Source organism: Acanthamoeba castellanii (assembly GCF_000313135.1).
Source record: "Acanthamoeba castellanii str. Neff unplaced genomic scaffold scf7180000084622, whole genome shotgun sequence".
In the NCBI taxonomy this organism is placed as follows: domain Eukaryota; phylum Discosea; order Longamoebia; family Acanthamoebidae; genus Acanthamoeba; species Acanthamoeba castellanii.
This window is the reverse complement of record NW_004457643.1, coordinates 213,524-235,832: the sequence shown is the minus strand read 5'-3', so window position 1 is coordinate 235,832 and position 22,309 is coordinate 213,524. Positions and strand designations below refer to the sequence as shown.

The 22,309-nt window shown below is 57.8% G+C and overlaps 9 protein-coding genes and 1 pseudogene across 9 annotated transcripts; 3 read left to right on the top strand and 7 right to left on the bottom strand.

Annotated features, from left to right (window-relative positions):
* Positions 1-526: 526 nt before the first annotated feature.
* Positions 527-2,975, top strand: ACA1_361070 (PUB domain containing protein; the record flags this gene model as incomplete). The annotated part of the gene is made up of 10 exons (XM_004352495.1): positions 527-1,100; positions 1,195-1,317; positions 1,421-1,512; positions 1,605-1,698; positions 1,763-1,945; positions 1,991-2,081; positions 2,155-2,333; positions 2,412-2,548; positions 2,634-2,760; positions 2,851-2,975. 10 exons carry the CDS (start codon positions 527-529, stop codon positions 2,973-2,975), a joined length of 1,725 nt encoding a protein of 574 aa, XP_004352547.1.
* Positions 2,976-3,186: 211 nt separating this feature from the next.
* ACA1_361060 (glycosyltransferase family 8 protein) lies at positions 3,187-4,721 on the bottom strand (the record flags this gene model as incomplete). Its single annotated transcript, XM_004352494.1, has 5 exons — positions 3,187-3,488; positions 3,571-3,709; positions 3,800-3,891; positions 3,975-4,231; positions 4,375-4,721. The coding sequence occupies 5 exons, from the start codon at positions 4,719-4,721 to the stop codon at positions 3,187-3,189; spliced, it is 1,137 nt and encodes a 378-aa protein (XP_004352546.1).
* Positions 4,722-5,118: 397 nt separating this feature from the next.
* On the bottom strand, positions 5,119-8,379 carry ACA1_361050 (IQ calmodulinbinding motif domain containing protein; the record flags this gene model as incomplete). Its single annotated transcript, XM_004352493.1, has 12 exons — positions 5,119-5,428; positions 5,612-5,838; positions 5,939-6,025; positions 6,098-6,187; positions 6,284-6,326; positions 6,445-6,585; positions 6,717-6,791; positions 6,902-6,959; positions 7,198-7,285; positions 7,472-7,617; positions 7,760-7,853; positions 7,993-8,379. 12 exons carry the CDS (start codon positions 8,377-8,379, stop codon positions 5,119-5,121), a joined length of 1,746 nt encoding a protein of 581 aa, XP_004352545.1.
* Positions 8,380-8,859: 480 nt separating this feature from the next.
* Positions 8,860-11,017, bottom strand: ACA1_361040 (aminotransferase, class I/II superfamily protein; the record flags this gene model as incomplete). Its single annotated transcript, XM_004352492.1, has 8 exons — positions 8,860-9,158; positions 9,233-9,383; positions 9,460-9,546; positions 9,698-10,233; positions 10,326-10,398; positions 10,474-10,570; positions 10,634-10,734; positions 10,802-11,017. 8 exons carry the CDS (start codon positions 11,015-11,017, stop codon positions 8,860-8,862), a joined length of 1,560 nt encoding a protein of 519 aa, XP_004352544.1.
* A 403-nt stretch (positions 11,018-11,420) lies between these two features.
* Positions 11,421-11,633, bottom strand: ACA1_361030 (annotated as a pseudogene).
* Positions 11,634-11,922: 289 nt separating this feature from the next.
* Positions 11,923-12,780, top strand: ACA1_361020 (ribosomal L22e protein family; the record flags this gene model as incomplete). The annotated part of the gene is made up of 3 exons (XM_004352491.1): positions 11,923-11,949; positions 12,080-12,427; positions 12,511-12,780. 3 exons carry the CDS (start codon positions 11,923-11,925, stop codon positions 12,778-12,780), a joined length of 645 nt encoding a protein of 214 aa, XP_004352543.1.
* Positions 12,781-13,045: 265 nt separating this feature from the next.
* On the bottom strand, positions 13,046-15,281 carry ACA1_361010 (CDPdiacylglycerol--glycerol-3-phosphate 3-phosphatidyltransferase, mitochondrial, putative; the record flags this gene model as incomplete). Its single annotated transcript, XM_004352490.1, has 10 exons — positions 13,046-13,165; positions 13,237-13,319; positions 13,383-13,536; positions 13,642-13,713; positions 13,795-14,181; positions 14,300-14,402; positions 14,497-14,651; positions 14,746-14,862; positions 14,968-15,045; positions 15,195-15,281. The coding sequence occupies 10 exons, from the start codon at positions 15,279-15,281 to the stop codon at positions 13,046-13,048; spliced, it is 1,356 nt and encodes a 451-aa protein (XP_004352542.1).
* Positions 15,282-16,144: 863 nt separating this feature from the next.
* ACA1_361000 (hydrolase, NUDIX domain containing protein) lies at positions 16,145-17,460 on the top strand (the record flags this gene model as incomplete). Its single annotated transcript, XM_004352489.1, has 5 exons — positions 16,145-16,211; positions 16,385-16,426; positions 16,504-16,707; positions 16,817-16,942; positions 17,021-17,460. The coding sequence occupies 5 exons, from the start codon at positions 16,145-16,147 to the stop codon at positions 17,458-17,460; spliced, it is 879 nt and encodes a 292-aa protein (XP_004352541.1).
* An 85-nt stretch (positions 17,461-17,545) lies between these two features.
* Positions 17,546-19,627, bottom strand: ACA1_360990 (Fbox domain containing protein; the record flags this gene model as incomplete). Its single annotated transcript, XM_004352488.1, has 6 exons — positions 17,546-18,151; positions 18,480-18,567; positions 18,634-18,805; positions 18,922-19,084; positions 19,157-19,285; positions 19,343-19,627. The coding sequence occupies 6 exons, from the start codon at positions 19,625-19,627 to the stop codon at positions 17,546-17,548; spliced, it is 1,443 nt and encodes a 480-aa protein (XP_004352540.1).
* Positions 19,628-19,687: 60 nt separating this feature from the next.
* ACA1_360980 (uncharacterized protein) lies at positions 19,688-21,791 on the bottom strand (the record flags this gene model as incomplete). The annotated part of the gene is made up of 8 exons (XM_004352487.1): positions 19,688-20,173; positions 20,307-20,448; positions 20,557-20,707; positions 20,797-20,989; positions 21,075-21,187; positions 21,269-21,349; positions 21,421-21,629; positions 21,718-21,791. The coding sequence occupies 8 exons, from the start codon at positions 21,789-21,791 to the stop codon at positions 19,688-19,690; spliced, it is 1,449 nt and encodes a 482-aa protein (XP_004352539.1).
* Between the last annotated feature and the right edge of the window lie 518 nt (positions 21,792-22,309).

Below are 22,309 nucleotides of genomic sequence, written 5' to 3'. Positions count from 1 at the left end.
TCGGCCTGCTCCTTGCTCTATATATATCCAAGACGAAGCTCTCCTCCCCGAGCTTGCTGACGCCCTTTCTTCTCCTTTGCTGCTCGCCTTGGCGCGCGCTTGCTCTTGACCTTCGCTCGCTTCACTTCCTAACGCGGCCACAGCAACAACCGTCTCCAATCCTTTTCCTCCGCCCACCAATGACGAACGCTTGCCGGCGTCTTGTTTTGGTTTACCCCCCCCCACTTCAACTCCGCCATTGCATACCACGACCCAGCGCACGAGCACTGCTGCGGTGCCCTGCGCAGAGCAACTGCGCCGTGGTAGGGTCCTCGAGACTAAAGATGAAAGGTGAACGTAAGTGGCACTTACGACGCCTTCGACGTAGTCGACCGACAGCCTGAGGTCGTGCTGGTTTTTTGCTGTGCTTGGTTGAGTGAAATTTCCGCTACCAAATAATAATCAATATTCCAAGTACTAGTGGCGATTACGCATCAAGGATAATCCGAAACGAACCGAGTGGCCACAGCTTGTCCCACACTAGCAGATGGAGGACTACAGTCCGCTTATCGCGGGAGTTGCATCGTTGATTGCAGTGAATGCGGCGCGGCCTGAAGATGCTGCCGCGGTGGAGGAATTGCGGCAGCAGTTGCAAGTGGCGATCGATACCCTCATAATCTACGTCGACAACGTGTTGAAGAACATGGGCGAGCCCAAATTTAGAAAGGTCAAGAAGGCACACCCGGCCTTTGAGCGAAGGATCGGATCTGTGCCGCGCGCCAAGGCTGCATTTCATCTGCTGGGGTGGCAGGACGGACCCAAGGGCACAGAAGATGAAGAGTTCTACGTGCTCGAGGTCACACCCGCCAATCAAGAGGCCGTGGAGAAGCGATTGCACTTTGCCAGAGGCGAGCTCGAGCGTATCAAGCAGGAGCTGCTGCAGAGTGGTCCAAGGTTCATCGACCCTGCAGCAGCCACCGCCCCGCAAGGCGGCGACGGCACGGGCGTGACCGAGCTGGGCCAGCTCTTCCCACACCTCGAAGGCGTTCGCTTCAGACTGCCGGCCGACTGGGTCTTCATCAAGGTGGAGCCAACGCGTGGCCTTGCCGTGTTCAAATCGCGTACTGCGCTCCCTTCTTCTCATCTCGGGGCAGTGTGAATGATCGTGGTCGTGAGATGCTGAGAGCTGACTCGACTTTGCATCGCGCACGCAAGTGGAGCTGAACCTGGGCGTGGTGCTCAACTACCTACCGCAGCCGTTGCAGCGCGCGTGGCTCGACGAGGCCTCTCTTGACTTTTACCGTCACAACCTGCGACTGCACGCCGCTCACAACAAGGGTACGTACTCTCCACTTCTTGCCTATCAGGCACTCACACAGCCAGCTCATTCCTTCCTTCATCGATCTTCAAGGTGGCCTTGTTGAATGCGACATCTACCCAGGAGGATATGTGGCCGGCATCACCAAGCGGGCACAGCCGGAGGAGTACGCTGGGGGTCGCGGCATCACCTACCAGCTCCACCTGCTCATCCCCGTACGCCTCTCGATCACCATCGCCATCACTGCTAATCTGTTGCTTCGGCCGTGTTGCTCACCTTGTGGGTGAGATCATGTGCGCGCGTGCAGGCAAAGCAAGGAGTGATCTCTGCTCTCATCTTTGCCGACGAGGGCAAGCAAACTGGTCTACGCGAAGCGCTCATGATGGCCATTCGAGAGAAAGGTACACGCCAACGACGCCGCTCGACCAGCTCGAAGCAGGCAGTTGATCTCACATCTGTCCACAGACCAAGCCAACGCGGGCGGGGATGGCGGCGCGGACTGGTTTGCTGATCCCTACGGCTATCCGCTGCCCACGAGGGCGCCCACTGCCCGTGACGCGGCGCTCAATGCGCCATTCACTACCATGGAGGCCCAGGAAATGGACACGAGTAAGGCCAGCTCCAAGCAAAGCGCGCAACCGCCTTATAGTTAAGGCGTGCTCTCATCCGAGATTCTGTGAACGCGCACACCAGGCGGGCAGGCTGCGTCGGAAGACGAATGGTTCAACCCGTGGCGAGACATCGTCTACCCTCGCTCGAAAGCCGATGACCAGGAACACGACCGGTACGCCCCTCTGCTCAACCCGCCTGCGCTGAATGTCAACAGGTGGCTGACGTCAGCTTCCCACACGTCGAAGGGCTTTTGCGTTCCACCCTCTGTCGCGGGTGCGCGAGGCTCTGCGTCGCTTGGCGGAGTGCGTCGAGGTCGCTCCCGAGGTCAGGGCGGCTTGTACGCCGGACGACAACCAGCCCCAGCGGGTCCACATCATCGACGATGTGCACTGCCTCATCCCGCCTCGATTCACCCACATGCCCGGTACGAAGAGTGTTGAGAATGGTGTGGGTCGATTTGGTTGTGCGCTTATGAAATCGACACACACACACACACACACAGCTCCCAACATGACGCACGGCAAGGTGTTCATCCGGTCAGGGTTCGAGAGCACGCTGGAGGTGTGTAACGTCACTCTCCAGCCCTCGTTCCCGGACTGCGGTCGCAGCCTCGAGGCTGCAAAGGCCATCACCCGCCAGGTTCGTATCCTACGCCAACGTCCCCCCCCTCCCACGTAATGATCGCACTGCGCGACTGAGCTCACTCGTAACGGTTTCCGTATAGCATGTGGAGTGGGGCCACTTGCAGGTGCTGCGAGGTCCCGTCGTCAAGCCGGGCATGGTCGCCGACAGGCAAGGCATGATCAACGAGGCCGAGTCGATGCTCAACGGCAAGCCGGTCTATACCATCGGTGCGCGCACCAAACGCACCAAACCAAACGCGAGCCATTCTCAAAGTCTGCGCAATGTTGGCTCACTTCTGTCGTCTTCAATCCTCGCAGCGTTCTACACGCCGTGGGGCGCTGAGGGATCTCTCGAGGTGTCGGCCGTAACGCAGCAGGGCAACCACGAAGAGGCCCGACAGCGGCTCACCGCCATCGTCGCCTCCCTCGAATCGCGATCTTAGGCTCACGTGCAGCGGTAGAGGGATAAATATTTACTTTTTATTTACTTACATTCTGTGTTGTTTGTGTTGACTCTCTGTCAACAGAGAGAGCTGGCATCGCTTGCTCTTCTCCCAGCCGTCCATCCACCCATCATGGTGAGAGGTTCAGTACTTCTGTACGTCCCACCTCATCATCCTCTTCGCTGGTTCTCGTCAGGGTCTACGGCAGGGCCTAGGCTAGCACGGTGAAGCCGTTCTGTTCGAGCGGACGGCGGTCGTTGGAGACCAGCCGCTGTCGGGCCTGCCACCACAGCGCGTAGGGCACGTCCCAGTGGTGGCCCTTGCCGCTCGGCGTCAGCGGGTACGCGACCGTCCACGGCTTGGGCACGATCTCGGTCTCCGTGTCGTAGAAGTGGAGCGAGAACACGTCGGCCCACCCGAACTCGCGGTCGATCAGCAGAGGCGCCGCCGCGGGCGTCATCGCGAACGTGTTGGGCAGGAGCACCGGGTGCGGATACAGCGAGATCAACATGCCTGTTCAACACCACCAGCCAGCTGGTGAGCAACAACAAGACGACGCTTCTCCTACAACGCTGAAAAGTAGAACACAAGGTACCTTGCTCGGCGGTGCTCATGACGCTGTCCTCGGCGCTGATGCGTTTGGAGAAGCGGACGAAGGACTGGAAGGTCGACGCGTTGGGCTGCACCAACATGAACCCCGGGTTGAGGACCTCGTAGGTGCGCATCTTGTCCAGCTGCAGCACGACCAGCCAATCGTGCGAGTGTCAGCGCAAATGATTTTGTTGACTCGAGCGCAGGCAGACAGGCGAGGGAGGAGCGGGTACCGCAGCCTGGTCGTTGGAGACGGTGAGCTCAGGGTAGGAGAACAAGAAGTCTAGGTTCTTGAGCACCACGCTGTCCAGGTCGATGAACAGCACTGCACGCAGAAGACAGCAGGAAAGCGAGATGTGAGCTCATTGCCCTGCCAATGAACGTGGTGAAGAGGAAGAGGAGACGTACCCTTCTCGAATTCGGTCATCTCCCAGACGCGTACTTTGTTGATGGCCACCTGCCAGCGGCTCTTGGCGATGTGGGCGAAGGCGCCCGAGCCAAAGACCTTGTCCACGCTCTCGATCTTGCGGAAGGAGACGTTGGCCTCCATGAGCTCGCGCATCACCTCGTGGCCGAGGCTCTTCTCCACCTGCTCGAAGGTCATCAGGTGCATCACCACGAACGGCTGCACGCATCCTGCCAACCGCGCCGAGTGGATCATCACCCTGTGAACAAGCAACAAAAACAAAAGGTTGACTGGCCGTGTCAGTTGTACGTAAACTGCAGCCCCCCCCCCGCTTCTACGTTTTCGCTTTCGTTCTTTTTTCCCACTCGTCTCGTTCGTTCTTTGGTAGAGAAGTTGTAGTACCTGAGGCCCCACACGTAGCCGACATCGTTGGCGGTGTTGTGGTAGAGGGTGGCATAGACCTTCCTGCGGTCCACTTTGACGTGTCCTGCGGGTCGTTCGATGCGGGGCTGGCCGTCGCTGATGTCCAGTTTGTTGTTGTGGGTGCGGCCGCCTCCCTGCTCTACTTCGAGAAGGAGGTCCGTGACGCGCTCCCTGAGGACGTCCACCTGGGCCTTGATCTCATCGAGACTCTCCTCCTTGCTCGTGTGGTCGGCATGATGGCAGTAGATGATGATGGTCGTAGTGAGGCAGAGCGTACAGAGCGCCAAGAAGAACAGCGTATACTTTTCAGACGAGTCCACTCCCATAGTAATGTTGTAGTTGTGTGGGAGGTACTGCCAATCCTGTTTTTTTGAAGTCGTTCTTGTTCACTTGCGCGGGCCGTAGAGATAAGCTGATGAAGAAAAGACCTTGTCGTGGTGTAGCGCCACTTCGTGAGCAAAAGGGAAGGCAGCCATTTGTCTAAAATTTCGGCGGATTCCAGGTTTGTTCGTTCGCCTTCGAAATTCCGGTGCTCCTGGCCGTGTGCCGTGCCGAGAACACGCTTGGCATCGCCTCCTCCTTGGTCGAAGTCACTTGCACCTGGTCACCGTCGTATTTCACGCCACGTTGTATTTCGCTCCCCCTCTCACTGTTGCTGACAATAAATTTATTGTGGGAATGTTGATGGTAAAGAATGTGATCATCATCCACCTCTTCATTGTGTCATCGACCGAGTTCGGCCATGAGCTTGTTGAGGTTCTTGGCCGCCTTGGCGTAGTATTTCCTGAGACGCGCGCGCTGGGCCTCCCACTCGAGCTGCTGCTGATGGTGCTGCTGTTCGAGGAGCGCGAACGCTTCTTCGTCTCCTCTCCGCTGTTCCTGCTCCGCCTGGCCGGCTACAGCCGCGATGTAGCTGTCTCGCCTGTGGCGAAGTGCGCGCCTCGTATCGTCGCTCTGCTTCTTCTTCTTCTTCTGTCCCTTGCTCACCTTCTCCTTCTCCTTCTTCGACTTCTTGTGCTTCTTCTGTTTCTCGCTCTTCTCTGGCACGGGGTGAGTCTCCAGCCCGACCCCTGTTCTCCCGTACAGATCCACCAATTTTCTGTGTGCGTGTGCGATTGTGGTGACGTGTGTGTGTGCGATGGTGCGGGTGGCATGTAAGCTGTCGGGACACACGACATGACGAGCAGGAATGCTTGGGGGGGGGGGTGGCGTGTACCGTCTGACGTGGCGCATTTCGCGACACTGTCGCCTGAAGCGGACCTGGTAGGCCTTCTCGCTGGGCACGGTGATGAAGTGGTAGTGGCGCCCGTGATCGCCGTTGATCAGTCGCTCCTCCTCCTTCTTCTTTCGCTCGAGGCGACGACGCCACACCAACTGGATGAGCTTTGCCGCCTCGTGCCGTTCCTTGTCCTCCAGCTTGATCCGCGCTATCCAGTCCACCACCTAACACGTTTCACCGCCACCGGCCATCAACCGCCCCCCCAACCGTTGAGTTATTGGCCATTGAACAGATCGCAGGAAAAGGCGAGAGGCGCCCCCGTACATGCGAATCGTTGCTGCTCGGGCTGAGCTTGATGTAGAGGAAGTTGATGAGAAGGGCGAAGAAGAACAAACCGCCCAGGGACGCAAACTAAAGAACGAAGAAGTGAGTCCCACGAACACGTTCACCCATGGGGGGGGGGCGATGAAGAGGAAATCATACAACGGAGAACGACTTCCCGCCGTCGGACTCCAGCGTGTACTGACTGAACACGTCGCCCGGCCAGCCCGTGATCAAATTCTCCGTCGCAATCTGCCAGGTGCCCACCCCACCAACACGCACGCGCACCCGGTGAGCGACACATAGGTGGTCGATCGGCCGTCGGTCGGCACGGGCAGAGAGGCCTACCACGAAGCACAGCTTGAAGTCGAACACGTGAGGCTGCACTTCACTGCAGTGTCGATTTGGGGGGGGGGAAGCGGGTCAATAAGAAGCGGGTTGACTTCATGAGGTGAGGAGGGGGCATGAGCGGAGGCGGAGGGGTGGTCGTTTCCGGTTCATATATGTACCGTTCGTATATGTACATGCCGTAGGCGGTGATTGCGACGACGGCGATGATGTTGGACAGGGAGAAGGTGAGCGGGTACTGGTGGTAGAACGTTCGCGTGGAGAACCACGTCGTAAAGCGCGGCATCTCGATCAGCGACGATCTGTGGGGGGTTGTGTTTGTGTTGTGTTGTGTTTGTGTGTTTTTGTGTTGGGCGCCGAGTCACCGGTGTCATTGTCAATGACGATCGTCGGCGCGCGCAAGAAACGCAAGAAAAGAAAGGGGTCGGGGTACCCGGGGATGCGTATGATGAGGTGCCGGTTACGATAGATGGGGTTGAAGTGGCGTAGAACGCTCATCGTCACGAAACTGCGATGCAGGGCGAAAGAAGAAGAGAGTGTGTGTGTGTGTGAGGCCTTGATGCGAAGGAAAGCCCATGAATTTTGATAAAAAGCCGCGGGGGTAAGAGAAGCGCGCACAGTTTGAGGAAGGTCAGCATGGCCGCCAGCTTTGTCAGGTCGTCGTCCAATCCGGGGGCTATGTGCGGCAAACACAGCAGCACACGCGCGGTGAACTGGCGGTGGGAGCATCGAAGAGGAACTCACGTCAGGCGAACCATCACACGACATTGCCGGAGAAGAAGGAAGCCGTCATCGTGGTGATGGTGAGAGCGGTGAGTGATGGTGAAGAAGAAGAAGAAGAAGAACGATAACGAAAGCGGTGGTGAGGATGACGGGAAAGACAAAGAGAGGAGCGTGTACGAGGAGGTAGAAACGAAAGGGGAGGTATTCCATGAGGATCATCCAGGTCGGCGTGTGAAAGGAATAGTCGACACCCTCGTCCCCAATCGGCATGTAGAAGCGCTACAGTCGCACGGCACACGGCACACCGACACACACGACACACACGACACACGACACACACGACACACACGACACACGACACGCACGACACACACGACACACACGACACGACACGCACGGGACGCCAATAATTATTAGAACTCTCGCGAGTGGCAGTGTGTGCCATAGGGCTGGCGTTGGCCGTACGCGGTGGGTAAACTGGCGCCTGACCTCGCCGACGGCGACTTCGAATCGCCCCTTCCTGCGCTCCTGCTTGGCGTGCTTGGCCCGCTTGCGCGTGTCCTTGGCGTCCTTCCATATCTTCCACGCGTCGTCCTCCACCATTTGAATCACTGCGGCACGCCCGCACAGGCATGACCCACCGCTGGTAAGCAGACTGTCCGTGTGCGCGTGCGGGCTTGTGCGGTGTGCGCGTGTTACACTCCAGCGTGTGCGGTTGTGAATGCGTGTGCGCGAGTGCGAGTGTGCTCGTACCGAGTAAGCCCGTGAGAACAGAGATGGCGACACGGATGCCCAGAGCAACGCGCGAGTCTCTCAACGTCCTCACTCCGTCCCACTCGTACTCCAGCTGGGCGGTCCCAAACGGCCGTGCGTGTGCGTGTGCGTGTGTGCGTGTGCGGTTATGCGTGTGCGTGTCGCATTCGTTGCGCGAGGTGAGTGTCCACACATTCCGTGGGCGTGTGTCGTGCTGGTGTGTGGTGAGGTACCGCAACAACGGTGAGGATGATCTGGGCGAGCACGTTGAGAAGCAGGAGCACGCTGCGTATCAGCTCGCTCTTCTCTATCTTGAGGTGCGAACGCGTCTCCTTCCACCTGCGGATTAGATCGCGGGCGTGTTGCTCTTCTTCGTCATCCTCGAAGATGTTAGATTCATCGAGGCCGGGAAAAGATGACGATGTTCCGTTTTCGCCTCCTTTCAGAGGCGAAGAGGTAGATTCGGAGGAGGAGATGAGGCCGTTGCCGGCTAGCCCCGCCTCCCCGCTGGCGGCGGGGTCCTCACCGCCAAGAGCAGCCACCGCGGGCAGGTCCTGGAGGCTGGTGCTCCTCGAGTGATGCACGCGCGCCGATGCCGCGATGCCCCGCAGCCTCCTCATCTGTGCGCCAGGCAGACTTGTGAGGGCTTTCTTGCTTTCCCCTTTCCTGTTCTCGCGTCGCTCAGCGCTTTCCCTCTGTTTTCGACCACAAACGCAAACTCGACAAAAATAGATAATAAATAAATAATAGAAAATAGATAAATGTCCGATAATTATTAAAAAATGAATGTGTACAACCCCGAGGCGGAGAGGCGGGGGCTTCACCTGCCTCCTCCTCCAAGCTCTGTACTTCCTCCCCGCCAAGCGTTGCTCTCCACATGTTCACCTCCTCCTCCCACTCACTCCCTGCGCCGCTGTACCTCTTGTGTGATGCGCGCACCTCTGACCTGTCTGCCTCTTCGCCACCGCCGTTTGGGGTCCACCATCGCGCTCGTTCGATGTAGTTCGTTGATGAGTCAGTGCGTCTGCGGCCTTTTTCCCTCTTCGCTATCTCTCTCTTTCTCTCTCGCGGCACGTTTGTGTTCTCCACCTTCCTCCCTCTCAGTGCTTGCTGGAGAGGACCTTGTGGGCGGCCTCCTTGACGATCTTCGCCGCCTTGACCACGTCCTTCTCCTCGTGGGTGGCGCAGATGGCCACACGGATGGAGGGCGGCGGGAGGAACTTCTCGGACTGTACATACTGCGAACGCGTCAAGAGGATACCCTGCTCGAGGGCTTCGTCGACGATGGCCTGGAGGGTCTTCTCGTCTTCGAACCTGTCGCCGCTGGGCTCGGCGAGCTTCAGGTGAACGATGGGCGCCTCGGCGAGCGTGCTCAAGACAATGCCCGACTCCTGAATGTCTGGTGGCGCCAAGCAGAACGGACGTTGGTGAGCGGGGAGAAGCGCGCCTTGGAAGGAGGCAGTGCTTAGGTACCTCCGATCTCCTTGCGGAAGATGGCGATGTTCTTCTTCAGCTTCTTGAGGAGCTCGGGCTTCTCTTGAATGAGGGAGAAGGCCTTGATAGCGGACGACACGAGGTAGGGAGGAGACGAGGCCGAGAACACGTAGCCCGACGCATTCAAACGCTGCACGAAGAGGCATAGCGGCGTGAGCACGAACGTTATGTAAAAGCGCAAGGTGAGGCGACTGGGTCTGACTAACCTGATGGTTGACGACGGTCTTGTTGCCGCAACCGAAACCACCGAGCGAGCCAACGGAGTGACCCAGGTTGCCGGTGAGGATGTCGATCTACGCAAAGATACGATATTTAGATGAGTAATTAACAGTAATTATTATTATCGTTATTTTTACTATTATCATTATTTTACTCGTGTCAGTGCTGACTAATTACGGACACTGGCGATTTGGTGTGTGGAATGGAGGGGCCAGGCCCTGGTACCTTGTTGGTAGGGACGCCCCAGTGTTCGCACGAGCCCCGTCCATTGGCGCCGAGAGTGCCGATGCCGAGTGAGTCGTCCATGACGAGATGGAAATGGAACTCGTCCTTGAGCTTGAGGATCTCGGGAAGGGGAGCAATGTCGCCGTAGTTGTAGTAGAGGCCCTCGATGATGACGAACTTGCGGTAGACCTTCTTCTTCTTGGCGGCATCGTCTTGCTTGATCTCCTCGAGCACCTTCCGCAGGTCCTTCACGTCGTTGTGCTTGAAATAGGACACCTTGCTGCGCGAGAGCAGCGCGCCCACCTGAATGGCATGCGATACGCCCTGGTCGCTGCATGACATTCGTCCCAGATACGTCTGTGAGCGGCACTGCGGCGCTCGCCGTGGTGGTGGAAGCGCGTACCAAATGATGGCATCGTAGACCTTGGAGAAGGCGGGAATGACGGAGGCGATGGTGGCGAAACCAGACGAGTAGACGATGGACGCCTCGGTCTGCATGAACTCGGCGATCGTCTTCTCCAGCTCCAGGTGCACATCTTTTAACAGGAAAAAAAGAAAAAAAAAGAAGCAGGAGATGAGTGTGGAAGGCCTCAGTTTACGCCAAGTAGATCGAGTGTCCGCTGCGTACCCATGGTGCCGTAGAAGCCGCGAGGGCCACACGAACCACAACCGTAGGTCTGCAGGGCAGCCACTGCCGTTTGCTGTGTTGCACAGGCAGGAAGTGGTTGAGTAAAGATTGGAGAAGGGAAAAAAAGAAGGCGCCAGATTGAAGGTACCTTGATCTCAGGGTCCTCGGCCATGCCCAGGAAGTTAGTGCTGGCGAAGTTGAGCACCTTGTTGCCACCCTCGAGCTCTACAACAGCGGAGGGAGCGCTGCAGCGGTGACGAGGATGAGTGAAACGTGGGTCCAGCGTGAGTAGAAGTAAACAAAATTACCTCGCAAGAGTTGGGATCGTCGTTTCATTCCACTCCTGATACTCGTTGAGACTGGGCACAAGAGGCGAAGGATTCCACTCGGCCACCAGTTGATCAATTTCCTGAGGGAGGGGCAACAGCAAACAGAGTTAACAGAGATAGGAATGGGAAACCTCGGGACAGCCATACCCTGTCCGTAAGACGTTCCGGCTCGTGCTTGGGGATCTTGTAGCTCTTTTGGAAAACGAAGTAGATAAGCACCAGACCGAAAAAGATCTCTAGGCCAAGATGCATGGGGTGAACGCCGAGATAATCGGCCACAGCAAGCATTCCATTTCCGGATTGTGCGAGCAGGTGCCAGAAGAAATCCTCCAAAGCGGAGCTGGCCGAGAGATAGGTGCTCATCGTGTTGTCAAATGAACAGGAATGGATCCTTTCTCTGTTTCTTTGATCAGAGTTGGCGCCACTCCGGAGAATTCATTTTTGCTATTTGTTAGCGCTGCCACGTCAGCGGAGGGGCCAAGGAGGCACAAGAGAGATCATCCGCCTAAGATGAACGATTGCCACAGTACAGTGGCAGGGGTAGGTGCGGTTGTGAGATTTGCAGAAAGATGAAAGTGAACGAACAGAAACTGAGAATTGCCACTCACCAAGAGCGAGGGTAGAAAAACAACGATGAGGAAATAATTTATTCTCTTCGGCGGCTGGCCCCCTGCTCGACATCCATCGAAGTAGAAGATGCCCGTCGTCGTTGCCACGGCTCGATTGGCATAGCCTCCAAATGAGCGAGCGGCACAAGGTCAGCGTTTTAGCGGAGTCGGCGGGCTTCGCGCTCAGTCTCGAGGAGGATGAGAATGTCACCCACGCGCACGGGGCCGACAACGTTGCGGATGATCTCGCGGCGGGTCGAGTTGACGAAGCTGCAGCGGACCTGGGTCACACCTCCACGCGAGCCGGTACGGCCGAGGAGCTTCTCGACCTTGACGTAGGCCAATCCATCAGTAGCAGTGGTCTCGCTCATCTTGATTTGATTTTAGAAATCGACGGGCCTACAGAAACGGAGGGTCTGCTGCTGGCTGCGAGAGGAAGGGAAAGAAAGAAAGGAAGAGGCCGGCAAAAACCGGCCGCCCATAAACCTGTAGCCATACAAGTCAATAACCGGGCATGACCCAGCGAATTCCCGGATTTTGTGCGGATTGCTGAATTTCTCGTTCGCCCTAAATCCCTCTGGCTGCACCCGCACCCTTTCTTTCTTCTCTTCCCCTTCTTCCCTATCCGGCGTCGTCAGTCGATCCATAAAAGAAGAGATAATGTCCACCGCCGCTAAGGGCAAGTCCGTACGTGTCGCCCTTCCTCTTCGCATGATGCTCTGTGGGTCCACTTGATCTTTGGTGATGTGGGCCAAATCCAAATCGACTATGGGTCAAGACAACACTCTGATCTTTGATCATTTGTTGTCATCTCCAGACCAAGGCCGCTCCCAAGAAGGCCGCCACTCCCGCCAAGGAGACCAAGGCCGCCGCCCCTAAGGCCGCCGCTCCTAAGCCCGCCGCTGCCCCCGCCAAGGCCGTCGCCGCCAAGAAGGAGGCCGCCAAGAAGGCCGCTGCCCCCGCCAAGGCTGCCGCTGCCAAGGCCGCCGTGGCTAAGCCCGCCGCCGTCAAGGCCCAGACCCCCAAGGTCAAGGTCGCCCCCGCCAAGCCTAAGGTGAAGAAGGTGAAGGGTAAGGGCAAGGGTAAGCCCAAGAAGAAGGTGCTCAAGTTCGTGCTCGACCTCTCCGACCCCGTTGAGGATGGCATCATGGACCCCAACTCCTTCGTACGTTCCCTGTCCCTCTTGACCCCATTGAATGGATTTGGCCATCTAACAGGTCCCTCTCTTCAATTGAAATCTTCTTTTAGGAGAAGTACCTTCACGATCGCATCAAGGTGAACGGCAAGGCTGGCCAGCTCGGTAACTCCGTCAAGATCACCAGGGAGAAGACGAAGCTCACCGTGAGCTCGACCATCCCCTTCTCCAAGAAGTACGTCAAGTACCTCACGAAGAAGTACCTGAAGAAGCAGCAGCTGCGCGATTGGCTTCGCGTGGTCTCGCAGAGCAAGAACACCTACAAGCTCAAGTACTTCAACATTCACGACCAGGACGAGGATGCTGCCGCCGAGGAGCAGTAAGCGGAGGTTCTTTTTCACTGGACATCGATGGACATTGTCAAAAAATAAACCAAAAAACAAACAAATCTCGAGCTTCATGGCACCATCATCATTAGACCCAACTACCCAGAAAGTTGAAAGAGATGCAGGGCCAATCCTCGTTCTTGTACGCGGGACGCGAGCTCGTGGTGGAGCACAAAGAGAGAGGCTTCAAAGTGTCACCACTCCCAACTCGCGGCGGTATCTCACCACAACTTCCGTGCCTTCGGCCGAAGTGACGTCTTCATTAAAAATAGGAGGAGAGGAGTCCAGTGGTGAGCTTGGCCCACGGCTGGACATAGCGGTCAGCCTTCTCGAACGTTGCGCTCCGCACGAGCGTGGTGCTGGCAAACAACATCTCCTTCTCCTGCGTGAGGAACGAGAACACAGATAACGCGTCAGTGGCACGCATCAGCACAATGACGGAGTGACAATCACCTCAGCGAGCTTTCCTCGGAGCTCAGGGTCTTCGGTAAGGACCACCACCTGCGCCTCCAGATCTCGGTCGGTAGAGCGACGGCCTGCAGCAACCGCGCATCGTCGGTGAGCGGGTTCAAGGGGCAATCGATTGGGTGGGCGTGTACCAAAGTTGGGGCTGCCGATCATGGTGAGGATGGGCCGGCTCTGTCCCGCGGGAGTGTACCACAGGCCCTTGCCGTGGAAGGTCCAGCCTTCTCGGAAGTACTCGAATATCCGCACGCGTTCGCCCTGTCCGCGGGCCTGCACCTCCTCAAAGAACTGTTGTGTGCCACCAGCCACCACCAGCGTCATGTTAGCAATGCGCGCGACTCGCTTCGCTCCTACTCCGACAAACGAGCATTTCGCTTCCATATTGGTACGCACCTGCTTCTCCATGGCCGTGTAGCCCATGGGTATGTGCTGGGACATGCCCTTGCTGTTGAAGAACCCGTTGGCCTGCCCATCACCACCGGATGAACGAGGAGCAGAGGTGTGGGACGTAGGTTGGTTGGTTGGTTGGTTGGTTGATTGACGTACCTCGGGACTCGCGGTGATGATGTTCACCTGCGCCTGGTTGTGGGGCGAAAGAATGGCGGCCTTGTATCGCTTGGTGATGTTGAAGTAGGCCGACGCCAGGTCCAACGTCGCTCCGCTGGCCGTGCACGACGACAGGACGAGCTCGGTCACGCGCTCGTCTTGGTGAATCCCGAAGCGACCCATCTGGACCGTGGGGAAGACCCAGGTCTGGGCCGATGCCGACGCGGCGCTGTTTGTGCCGGCAGGAGCAGCGGGGGCCAGGAGGGGGGCGATGCGGCTTCGCGCATAGTCGGCAAACTCGGCGATCGGAGCCGTCTCCGGGTGGGGACAGCCCGGCGGGAGCTGAATGCCGCCCTGCGGCGTCACGCCAAAGCAAAATTCGCTCGACTTCGAAGAACGAAAAAAGAACGAAGAGCGCAGAAGAACGAAGAAGATCGATGAGCTCCACGCGCGACGGGATGGCTGGGGGAAGGGCCAATAGAGGAGGGGGGAAGAGGGAGAAAACCTTGTTGATGAGCGTCTCGAAGAAGTCGCTTAGCTCGGGGGATTGCCTGAAGAGCATGTAGCGATCCTGTCGGTTGGTAAAGTATTGATCGGAAAGGTTGGCCCTACAGATGATAGAAACGATGAGACTGCGTGTGCGTGCGTGCGTGCGTGCGTGCGTGCGTGTAGCGCTCTTCAGCCTCAAGATCATGATTGTACCCGCTCAGCATGGTGTCGTCATCGAACACGAAGGCCTTGTAGTGGGATACGCCCACGATCTCGTTCCATCGAGGCGGGGCGAATCGCTTCACCAGTCCTCGCAGATCGGGCGTTTGGTAGAGGCTCACCGACACCGACCCCGGGTGGGCTTCCACCTGTGCCCACATCAGTGACAGCACAGCATCCGCTCGTCAGCGTCAACCCACACTCTCCAACGCAGCGATCTTCGCCCCTCCTCACAGAACGTACCAAGGGTCTGAGCATGGCGGCTGAGTTGGGGTCGCCGCGCAGGCCACGCGCGCAGTCGAGAAGGATCGACACGCGGAGGTCCCTGTTCCGTTCGCATGCTTGCTGCAGCAGCGATACCTGATGCGGCGGCGGTGGTGGCCAAAGACCAAGCCAAGGGCGTCAGCTTGCGCAGCCAAGGTGGAGGGTCGGGCGGCCAAGGCATCGGTCAAGACGTAGACGCACCAGTTCCCTCTCGTGGTGCCCAGTTCCGAGGTACAGCGCGGCAATCACCACCCTCTTGCGGGCTCGCTTTATGCCTTCCTGCGTGTGGAAAAGTGGATGCATTATTATATGTTTTTATAAAATTAATATAATAAATAAACGTAAAAATGAAAATAACAATATAAATCTAACCTTGAGCTGATTAAAGAAATCGTCAGGTGTGGGCAGAATTTGGACGCCCTCGCCACCGGCAGATGTGGAGCGGAGAGGGAAGGCGGGTCCTTGAGCTGCGAGTGCAGCCCACAACTTTGCCGCCTCCGTGCCAGTTCGCTCATCTGCAAAATCTGCTCCGGAAGCCGTTCTTGCTGTGGTTGCGGTCGCCGCTCGCCGAAGCGTACGGCCTGTGACCAATGGCCTGGGTGCCAGAAGCGCAAGCGGCAATCCTACAGTCTTGGAGGCACACCGGATTGTACGCTTCATCTTGGCCACAACGAAAAAGAAAATCAAAAAAGTCAAAAAAAAAACAAACGCTGCGGCCAACTTGAGTAGCAAGCCCATAAAAATGATTCCGGCGAGTGTTGATCTCGCGACCTCAAGCGTGTTAGGCTTGCGTGCTACCGTTGCACCACGGAATCTTGGGTGTGCGAAACATCCGCTTGTAAGCTGCAGAAGCCACCTTGCCGGCAAAGCCGACGAGCACAACACTTGATTGGTATAGGAGCTCAGGGACCAGAAGGCAGACACAGTGCGCAATGCTTGGCTGGACCAACATAGTCCCCCCACGGCGGTAGTGAGCTTGCTTGGCCACATGCAGATCCAGCCTTACTGCAGGCCAGAGTATATGTTGGAGAAGCACGTGAGGCCGCCCACCAGAACTCTTCCTGGGACCGTTTCTTGTGCGTGTCGCGTGCGCCAATGTTCGTGGCGATTGAAGCGGCGCACTGATGATGAGTGCTCGCCAGGTGAAGTTGTTGGTCTCCACGATCTCCTCCTTGGAGCGGCGACGTTTGGGAGGTTTGTTGTGTTGCCAATCGCCTTTTCAGGTTTTATCAACATCTGGCCAGGCGAGCGGCAACCCGCGGAAAATGGAGGCGCCGCACAGTCAGGGCAAAAGCAGCAGCTCGACCCCGGAAGGAGCAGGAAGAGGAAGCGAGAGGAGGGCGCAGGGCCGGGCAGGAAAGATCATCTTGGGCGGCGAATGTTGGATCGAGTGAAGCGTGTGTTCAAGAATGGAGAGGGCAGTCCCAATAACACGCTAGATCGCGGTACGCCGGCCTCGAGCACAAAAGCCTTCTCAATCGTCACGAACACCAACATTGGTGGGTCGTCCCATCTTGTCCGGATAAGATGAGAGCACCAAATCGTGACCATTCATTTTAATTTCCATAAATTTGTAATTCTAATTTCATTTCTACATCTCTTCATTGGTGAGCAACAGCGCCGCCACAAGAAGAAAAAGAGCCCAAGAAGAAAAAAGAAGGTTCGTACCTGCGCAGTCCGCTACGTGCTAGCTGTGTAGCAGAGGGTGCTAACTGGTGGTGCGTGCCGTTATCACAGAATGGAGCAGACAGACAGGCTGTCCGACATGGAACTTCAGCCTGGTGGTGGTGCAGCACCCAGACGGCCGCTTTCTCGCCGTGCACGAGTCGCGAGGCAGAGGGTGGTGGCTTCCGGCGGGGTTCGTCGACCCGGGAGACGACCTCATGAGCGCTGCCATACGAGAGACAAAGGAGGAAGCCGGCATCGACGTGCGCTTAGAAGGTATGCACGCGGCAGCAGTGCATTTGCGCTTGTGTGTGTGTGTGTGTGTGTGCGCGCGCGCGCACAGCCTGATCGTCTCTTCATCGTCTTTGTGTGCGTGTTTACACAGGCATACTCCGAATTGAGCACACGATGACTTTGTACAGGGGTCGATGTCGGATCGTCTTCTTTGCACGACCCATCGACGAGAACCAACCACCCAAGTCGGAGCCCGACAAAGAGTCCGAAGGCGCTGGTACTCAATACACTCGTGGTGGTGGTGGTGGTGGTGTGTTGCTTACACTATGATGACGATCGACGTCTTGAATTGCAGCGTGGGTGACGCTGGACGAGTTAGTGCAGCTGGGGCAGAGCGCGCCAGGTCTGCGCGGTCCAGAGTTGCTGGACTGGGGGCGATACGTCCAGGGCGGAGGGGCCATCTTCCCGTTGACCCTGCTCACTCGCGAGGGCGAGATGATCCCTCCCCCACCAACCTCTTCCACCACCACCACGTCACTGGCCTCCGCCCCCACCGCCACCACCCCCCTCCCCTCTTCCGCCGACACCGCCAGCTCCTTCTCTTCTTCGTCATCGCTCGTGCACGCCCGAGTAGCGGCCGAGCACGAGGCCGGTGGCAGCGGCATCGGCATAGACGGAGGAGGCGGCGGATCTGATGGTGCCCAACCGCTGGAGGACCTCACCACGAGCGTCACTGGCATAACCCCGCGAAGGGAAGCAACCCTTGTACTCACCGAGGAGCGGGGAAGCAGCTAGCCTGCCCACCGTGTTGACCCGCCAAGGGTGTAAGGGAAGAATGCACTTCGTCATCGTACACGTTGCACCTTGGCCATTATGGGCATCAATGGCGCTTGATTGCTGTTGGGGTGGCGAGGTGGAGAAGCAGCACCTCGGCCTCGCAGAGCAACTTGAGGGCCACCACGGTCGGGAAGCCGTGGTGGATGGCCGCGTGGCACATGGCCCACCCCACGACGTTGCCATTGACCAGGCCCAGCAGCTGGCTCGCCACGGCCCGCTGGTCGAGCAAGCGCCACAGCTGTGCCGACCACGACGCCTCGGTCGCGTCAGTCGCGGCCGTACCACCACCACCGCTGGTGGTCGAAAAAGAGGCGGCGAGCGATGGGAAGAGGTTGCGCAGGGTGAGGGTGAGCTGGGCCGTGGTGATGGAGGAGCGAGCGAGCTTGAGGCTGGCCAGCCGGCTCACGAGGTGGGCCATCGAGTTCATGGCGAAGAGGCCCACGACGAAGAGGTGGAAGTGGCGGTTGACCGTGCCGGCGGCGGCCTGGCGCGCGATCACCTCGCGGTAGGCGTTGCGGGTGAGGGCGTGGAAGATGGGCATGAGCACCCGGGAGAGGGTGTGGAGCAGGAGGTCGAAGCGTAGGGCATAGTAGGCCAGCGACAGGCTCATCCCGACGCCGCCGAGGTACTTAAGACGCGAGCCCTGGTCCTGTTGAGGGCCGACCGCCGACCAGCACCAAAGAAGAAGAAGAAGAAGAAGCAGAATGAAAAAGAATGAAGGACGAAGAAGAATGGAGAATGTTGATACGCGGTCGTACCCGTACTGACCGAACTGCACAGCCCAAGGCCAAGAGAAGAGCGAAAACGAAGGTGCTTCCCTTGAGTAGGCCGTTGGCCACAACGACAGAGATGATGAACGGAGGGAGGCACAACCACCTGCAAAGCGCGAAACGAATGAATGTGTGTACTTTGAATCAGAGACAAGGCGAACTCGCCATAATGCCCGCGCGGTGGGGAGCGGGCTACCGTAAGCTGACCTCTTCGAGGAGGGAGCTCAGCACGTGGTTGCCGAACTTAGCAACGCCGAGGTACCACTTGGGCGTCCCTTCCATATAGCCTCTCCGCCTGTACTGCAACGTGAGCAAGAGCAGGCGACGCAAAGTGTGTATCGTGTGTGTGTGTGCGTCGTACCCAAGTAGCTTCTGCGCGTAATAGTAGGCAGCGCAGTACACATAGAGCGGCCAAAAGCGAAGTAGAGACCCCGCCGTGGGGCGACTGGTGAGAAAGTTGGCCGGCAGAGGGCACAGCGAAGGCAGGAATCGCTTGACGAGGTAGGCGAACAGCCCCAGCTTGCCCAGAAACACTAGCGCAGTCACACCGCCCACACCGCACGCACGCACACACGCACACACGCACATGCCGTATGTGAGGGTTAGACCACCCCAGCGACCAACACGCGCGTATGCCTATGACGCGTACGCATGCTCCGTGCTCGACGAATGAAGTTGAGGCGCGTGAGGACCGATTCGCGCATCACCTCCAGGTGATCGCGGCAAGCGCGTGGGTAGGCCGAGAGGGCCTCCTGCAGGCGCGCCGAGCGCGAGATGTCCAGCAGCTGCCGGATCCACACATCGCCCGCCTCCTGTGTGTGCGGCTGCAGGTGAGTGCACGCTCGGGGGGGGGGAGAACAGCGTGTAGGATGATAGCCTCGCACCTCTTGTGGCGGGGAGGCAGCCTTCGAGCGAAAGGTGACGGTGCTCAGCTGGGCGAGGTCGAGCGGGTGTCGGTCGAGCTCGCTCAGGAGCCGTTCCACCGGCCCTCGCAGATGCCCCAGGTAGAACGCCTGCAACCACTGATAAATAAATAGTACATCATTATGATAACAATAATAGAGGAGCACCTTCCAGGAAGCGTTGGGCGGCTTCTGTGCTGCGTGGAAGGCCTCCCATCTCTGGTTCCAGTCAACAAGCGAAGGGTTGCCTCCATCATCTTGAGCCTCTTTGTTCATGTGCTCGATTTCATCTCTGGTCCACCGCCTCTTGAGCAGCTCGCGCCAGAGGGTGTCGGTCTCCGCCAGCGACTTCCAGCGGCGTGACACCTGCGCCAGGCGGCTAAGCTGCGCCGGATCGAGCACGTAGCCCAACACCTTCACCAGCACCTCCGCCGGCAGGTCATCAATCTCCATCTCGTTTCAGTTTTTTACAACTTTATTTACTTATTTGCTCGCCTTTGGCCGTGTTGTGCATCAGTCGGCTTCGTCGTCGCTCCTGTTGTTGGTTTGGCCACGCCTGGTCTTCTCGAGCTTCTTCTCTCGTCTCTGCTGGCGCTTCTCCTTCTTCAGCTGTTGCTTGAGGAACTGCTTGTCCTGCTTGCTCAGCTCCTTCGGCTCCTGCGTCTTCTTCTTGAGCAGCTCGTCCGCCTTCCGCTTCTCGCCCATTTCGCGCCTCTCGTTGGTCAGTCGTCGCCTCTCCGCCTTCTCCTCCCGCGTCAGCTCACCCTCCTCCTCCTCTCCTTCTTCTTCCTCGCCGCCACCTTCCTTCTTCCCCGTTCCTTCTTCTTCGGGCAAGGGCTCGCCCTCTCTTTCCTCCTCCTCGCCGCCGGCTTCGACGTCGATGCCCGTCGGAAGTGAATCGGCGTCGTCGGCCTCCCACTTCCTTCGTCGCCGACTACGCTTGGGCAGCTCCTCCTTCTTGTTGACCACCCTCCCTCCGGCGCCTTTCCGGGAGACCTCCTAAGAATGAAGAGAGACGAAAAACGAAGAGCGACGAGCGAAGAAGTGAGTGGGGGAACGATGACAGTCAGACAGCAGCTGGTCCCTATACTTTGGACGAGAGGCCAGAGAGCCGGGCTGGGACGTAACGTACCACGTTGACCACGAGCGACTTCATCCGCGGCTCGCTGCCCTTGTCGTCGAGAGAGCGCATGCTGGTCCGCTGCATCTGCTGTCGGATGAGGTCGTCCCGCGCGACCACAATGTCCCACGTGGAGAAATCGCACGAGTGAGACCTGCACCGCGACACAAGCACGACGAACGCAAGCCGGTTAGCCAGTGCGCACTCACCTCTTTCGTAATCGCAGGGATCTGCAAGTGGTGCATGTGGTGCCAGTGCGCACTTCTGGTGTTTGGCGAGCTCTTCGTTGATGTTGGATTGCAGCCCCTCCTTGATCTCCACCGGTACGCCCTTGACGCGGAACAGCGGGATCAGGGTCTGACGGAACCGATCGACGATCATCGCTTGTCGCTTGCTGTACTCAGTCTTGAAACCTGGGTGGACAATTGATCGTTGAGAGGAGTCGCCCAAGAGCGACGATGGTATGTCTGGCCGGGCACTCCTCGAAAGGGTTGGGTAGTACCATCGTTGACCTGCTCGAGGCGGCTCAGTTGTTCGGGGGAAAGGGACGAGAGGTCGAACAGCGGGCGGTTGTAGCTCTCGGGGAGCGTTTTGTTGAGCTGGATGATCTTCTCTTCAATGGCCCGAACCGCTTTCTCACCGGTTTCCGGCACGTGCTCGATCTTCAGCACGGCGAACGCGGTCTTGATGCATCCCTGTTCTTGCATGAACACATAAACACGCGTGTGAGAACATGCGTGCGGTGTGGACCACGCCAAGAAGACGCATAGAGTCGCGCACGCCAAACTGCTTGGACAGGTCGCCGCTCTTCTCAGCCGACACCGACGGGTTTTGATACTTTGAGCGCTTGTAGCCCATCAGCCGGCAGGCCAGCAGTTCGCCCAGGAAGTACTCTACAAGGTAAATCACACCACACGGGTCAGGCATGTGGGATAGTCAGCCTGTCGCCTCGACAGGTTGCGGCTGCTATGTACCGAGGAGGTCTGCCTTCTGCGTGAATGTCTGCAGCGGCGCATCGCCATTGAGGCCAAATCGCTCCACCAGCTTGTGCGCGCCTGAACGACCACGGTGGTGTGAGTGGTGTGATTGTTCTGGGTGGCGGTCAGCCCATACAGGATTGGCTTACCTTCTTTCCGCAGGAGGGGCACGAGGGCCTGGGCGAAGGTCTCGGCGGTGTCGGTGGGAATGTGCACGGGGCTGGGGAGGTCGTTGCCGGCCAGGAACTCGACCCAGGACGCAAACTCGCTCGCCAGGTGCGCGCACAGCACGCGGTAGTGCGGGTCAGTCGCTCCCTTGGTCTGCAGCGCCTCCAGCAGCTCCCCCTCCTCCGTTACACTGGGCGCAGCCACGAGCCACGGGCGGACACAGCGTGAGAAGAATCGACAATGCTGTTTCTCGAATCATAAGAGCGAAAATCACTTACTCGCTGAAATCGAGCTGGTGCAGCAACCGCATCAGCTGGTCCTTGACCACCACTTCTTCCAGCACCAACGCCATCTTCCACTTGCGGCTTAGCTTGTGTTTTTTAATCAAATAATAAGAGATTTTGCACAAATGAGCCAATACTTGCGTTGTGCGAACCAGGCGAACATTCCGAGAAGACAAGCGCAGAAAAGAAAGGGATTATAAAATGCAGCATTCTGCGCATTCTGCAGATTGCATTCTTGCCATACCAAATCAGTGACGTCGGCAGCGCGTGGGTCGATTCACGTGAAGATCAGGAACGAGACAGCAACACAAAGACCGTTAATTTGCCGATTTCTAGTGCGTAAGCAGCGCATGTCACACAACAAAAAGAGGAAGATCTCCTCTTGCTTCCTTTGCCAGGTACTTGCGCTTCCCATTCGTTGGGTATTGCCCTGGCCATTTCCTCATGATTTTTTTTAATATCGATTAACATTTACAGAAAGATAATCAAGCGGAGCATTGCGATGGTGTACGCCCCTGTTCACGCTGCGTGCGGTTGGGAGTGCCGCATATGTGCATCGGCATAGATCTCGGCTCAATGCCTTCGG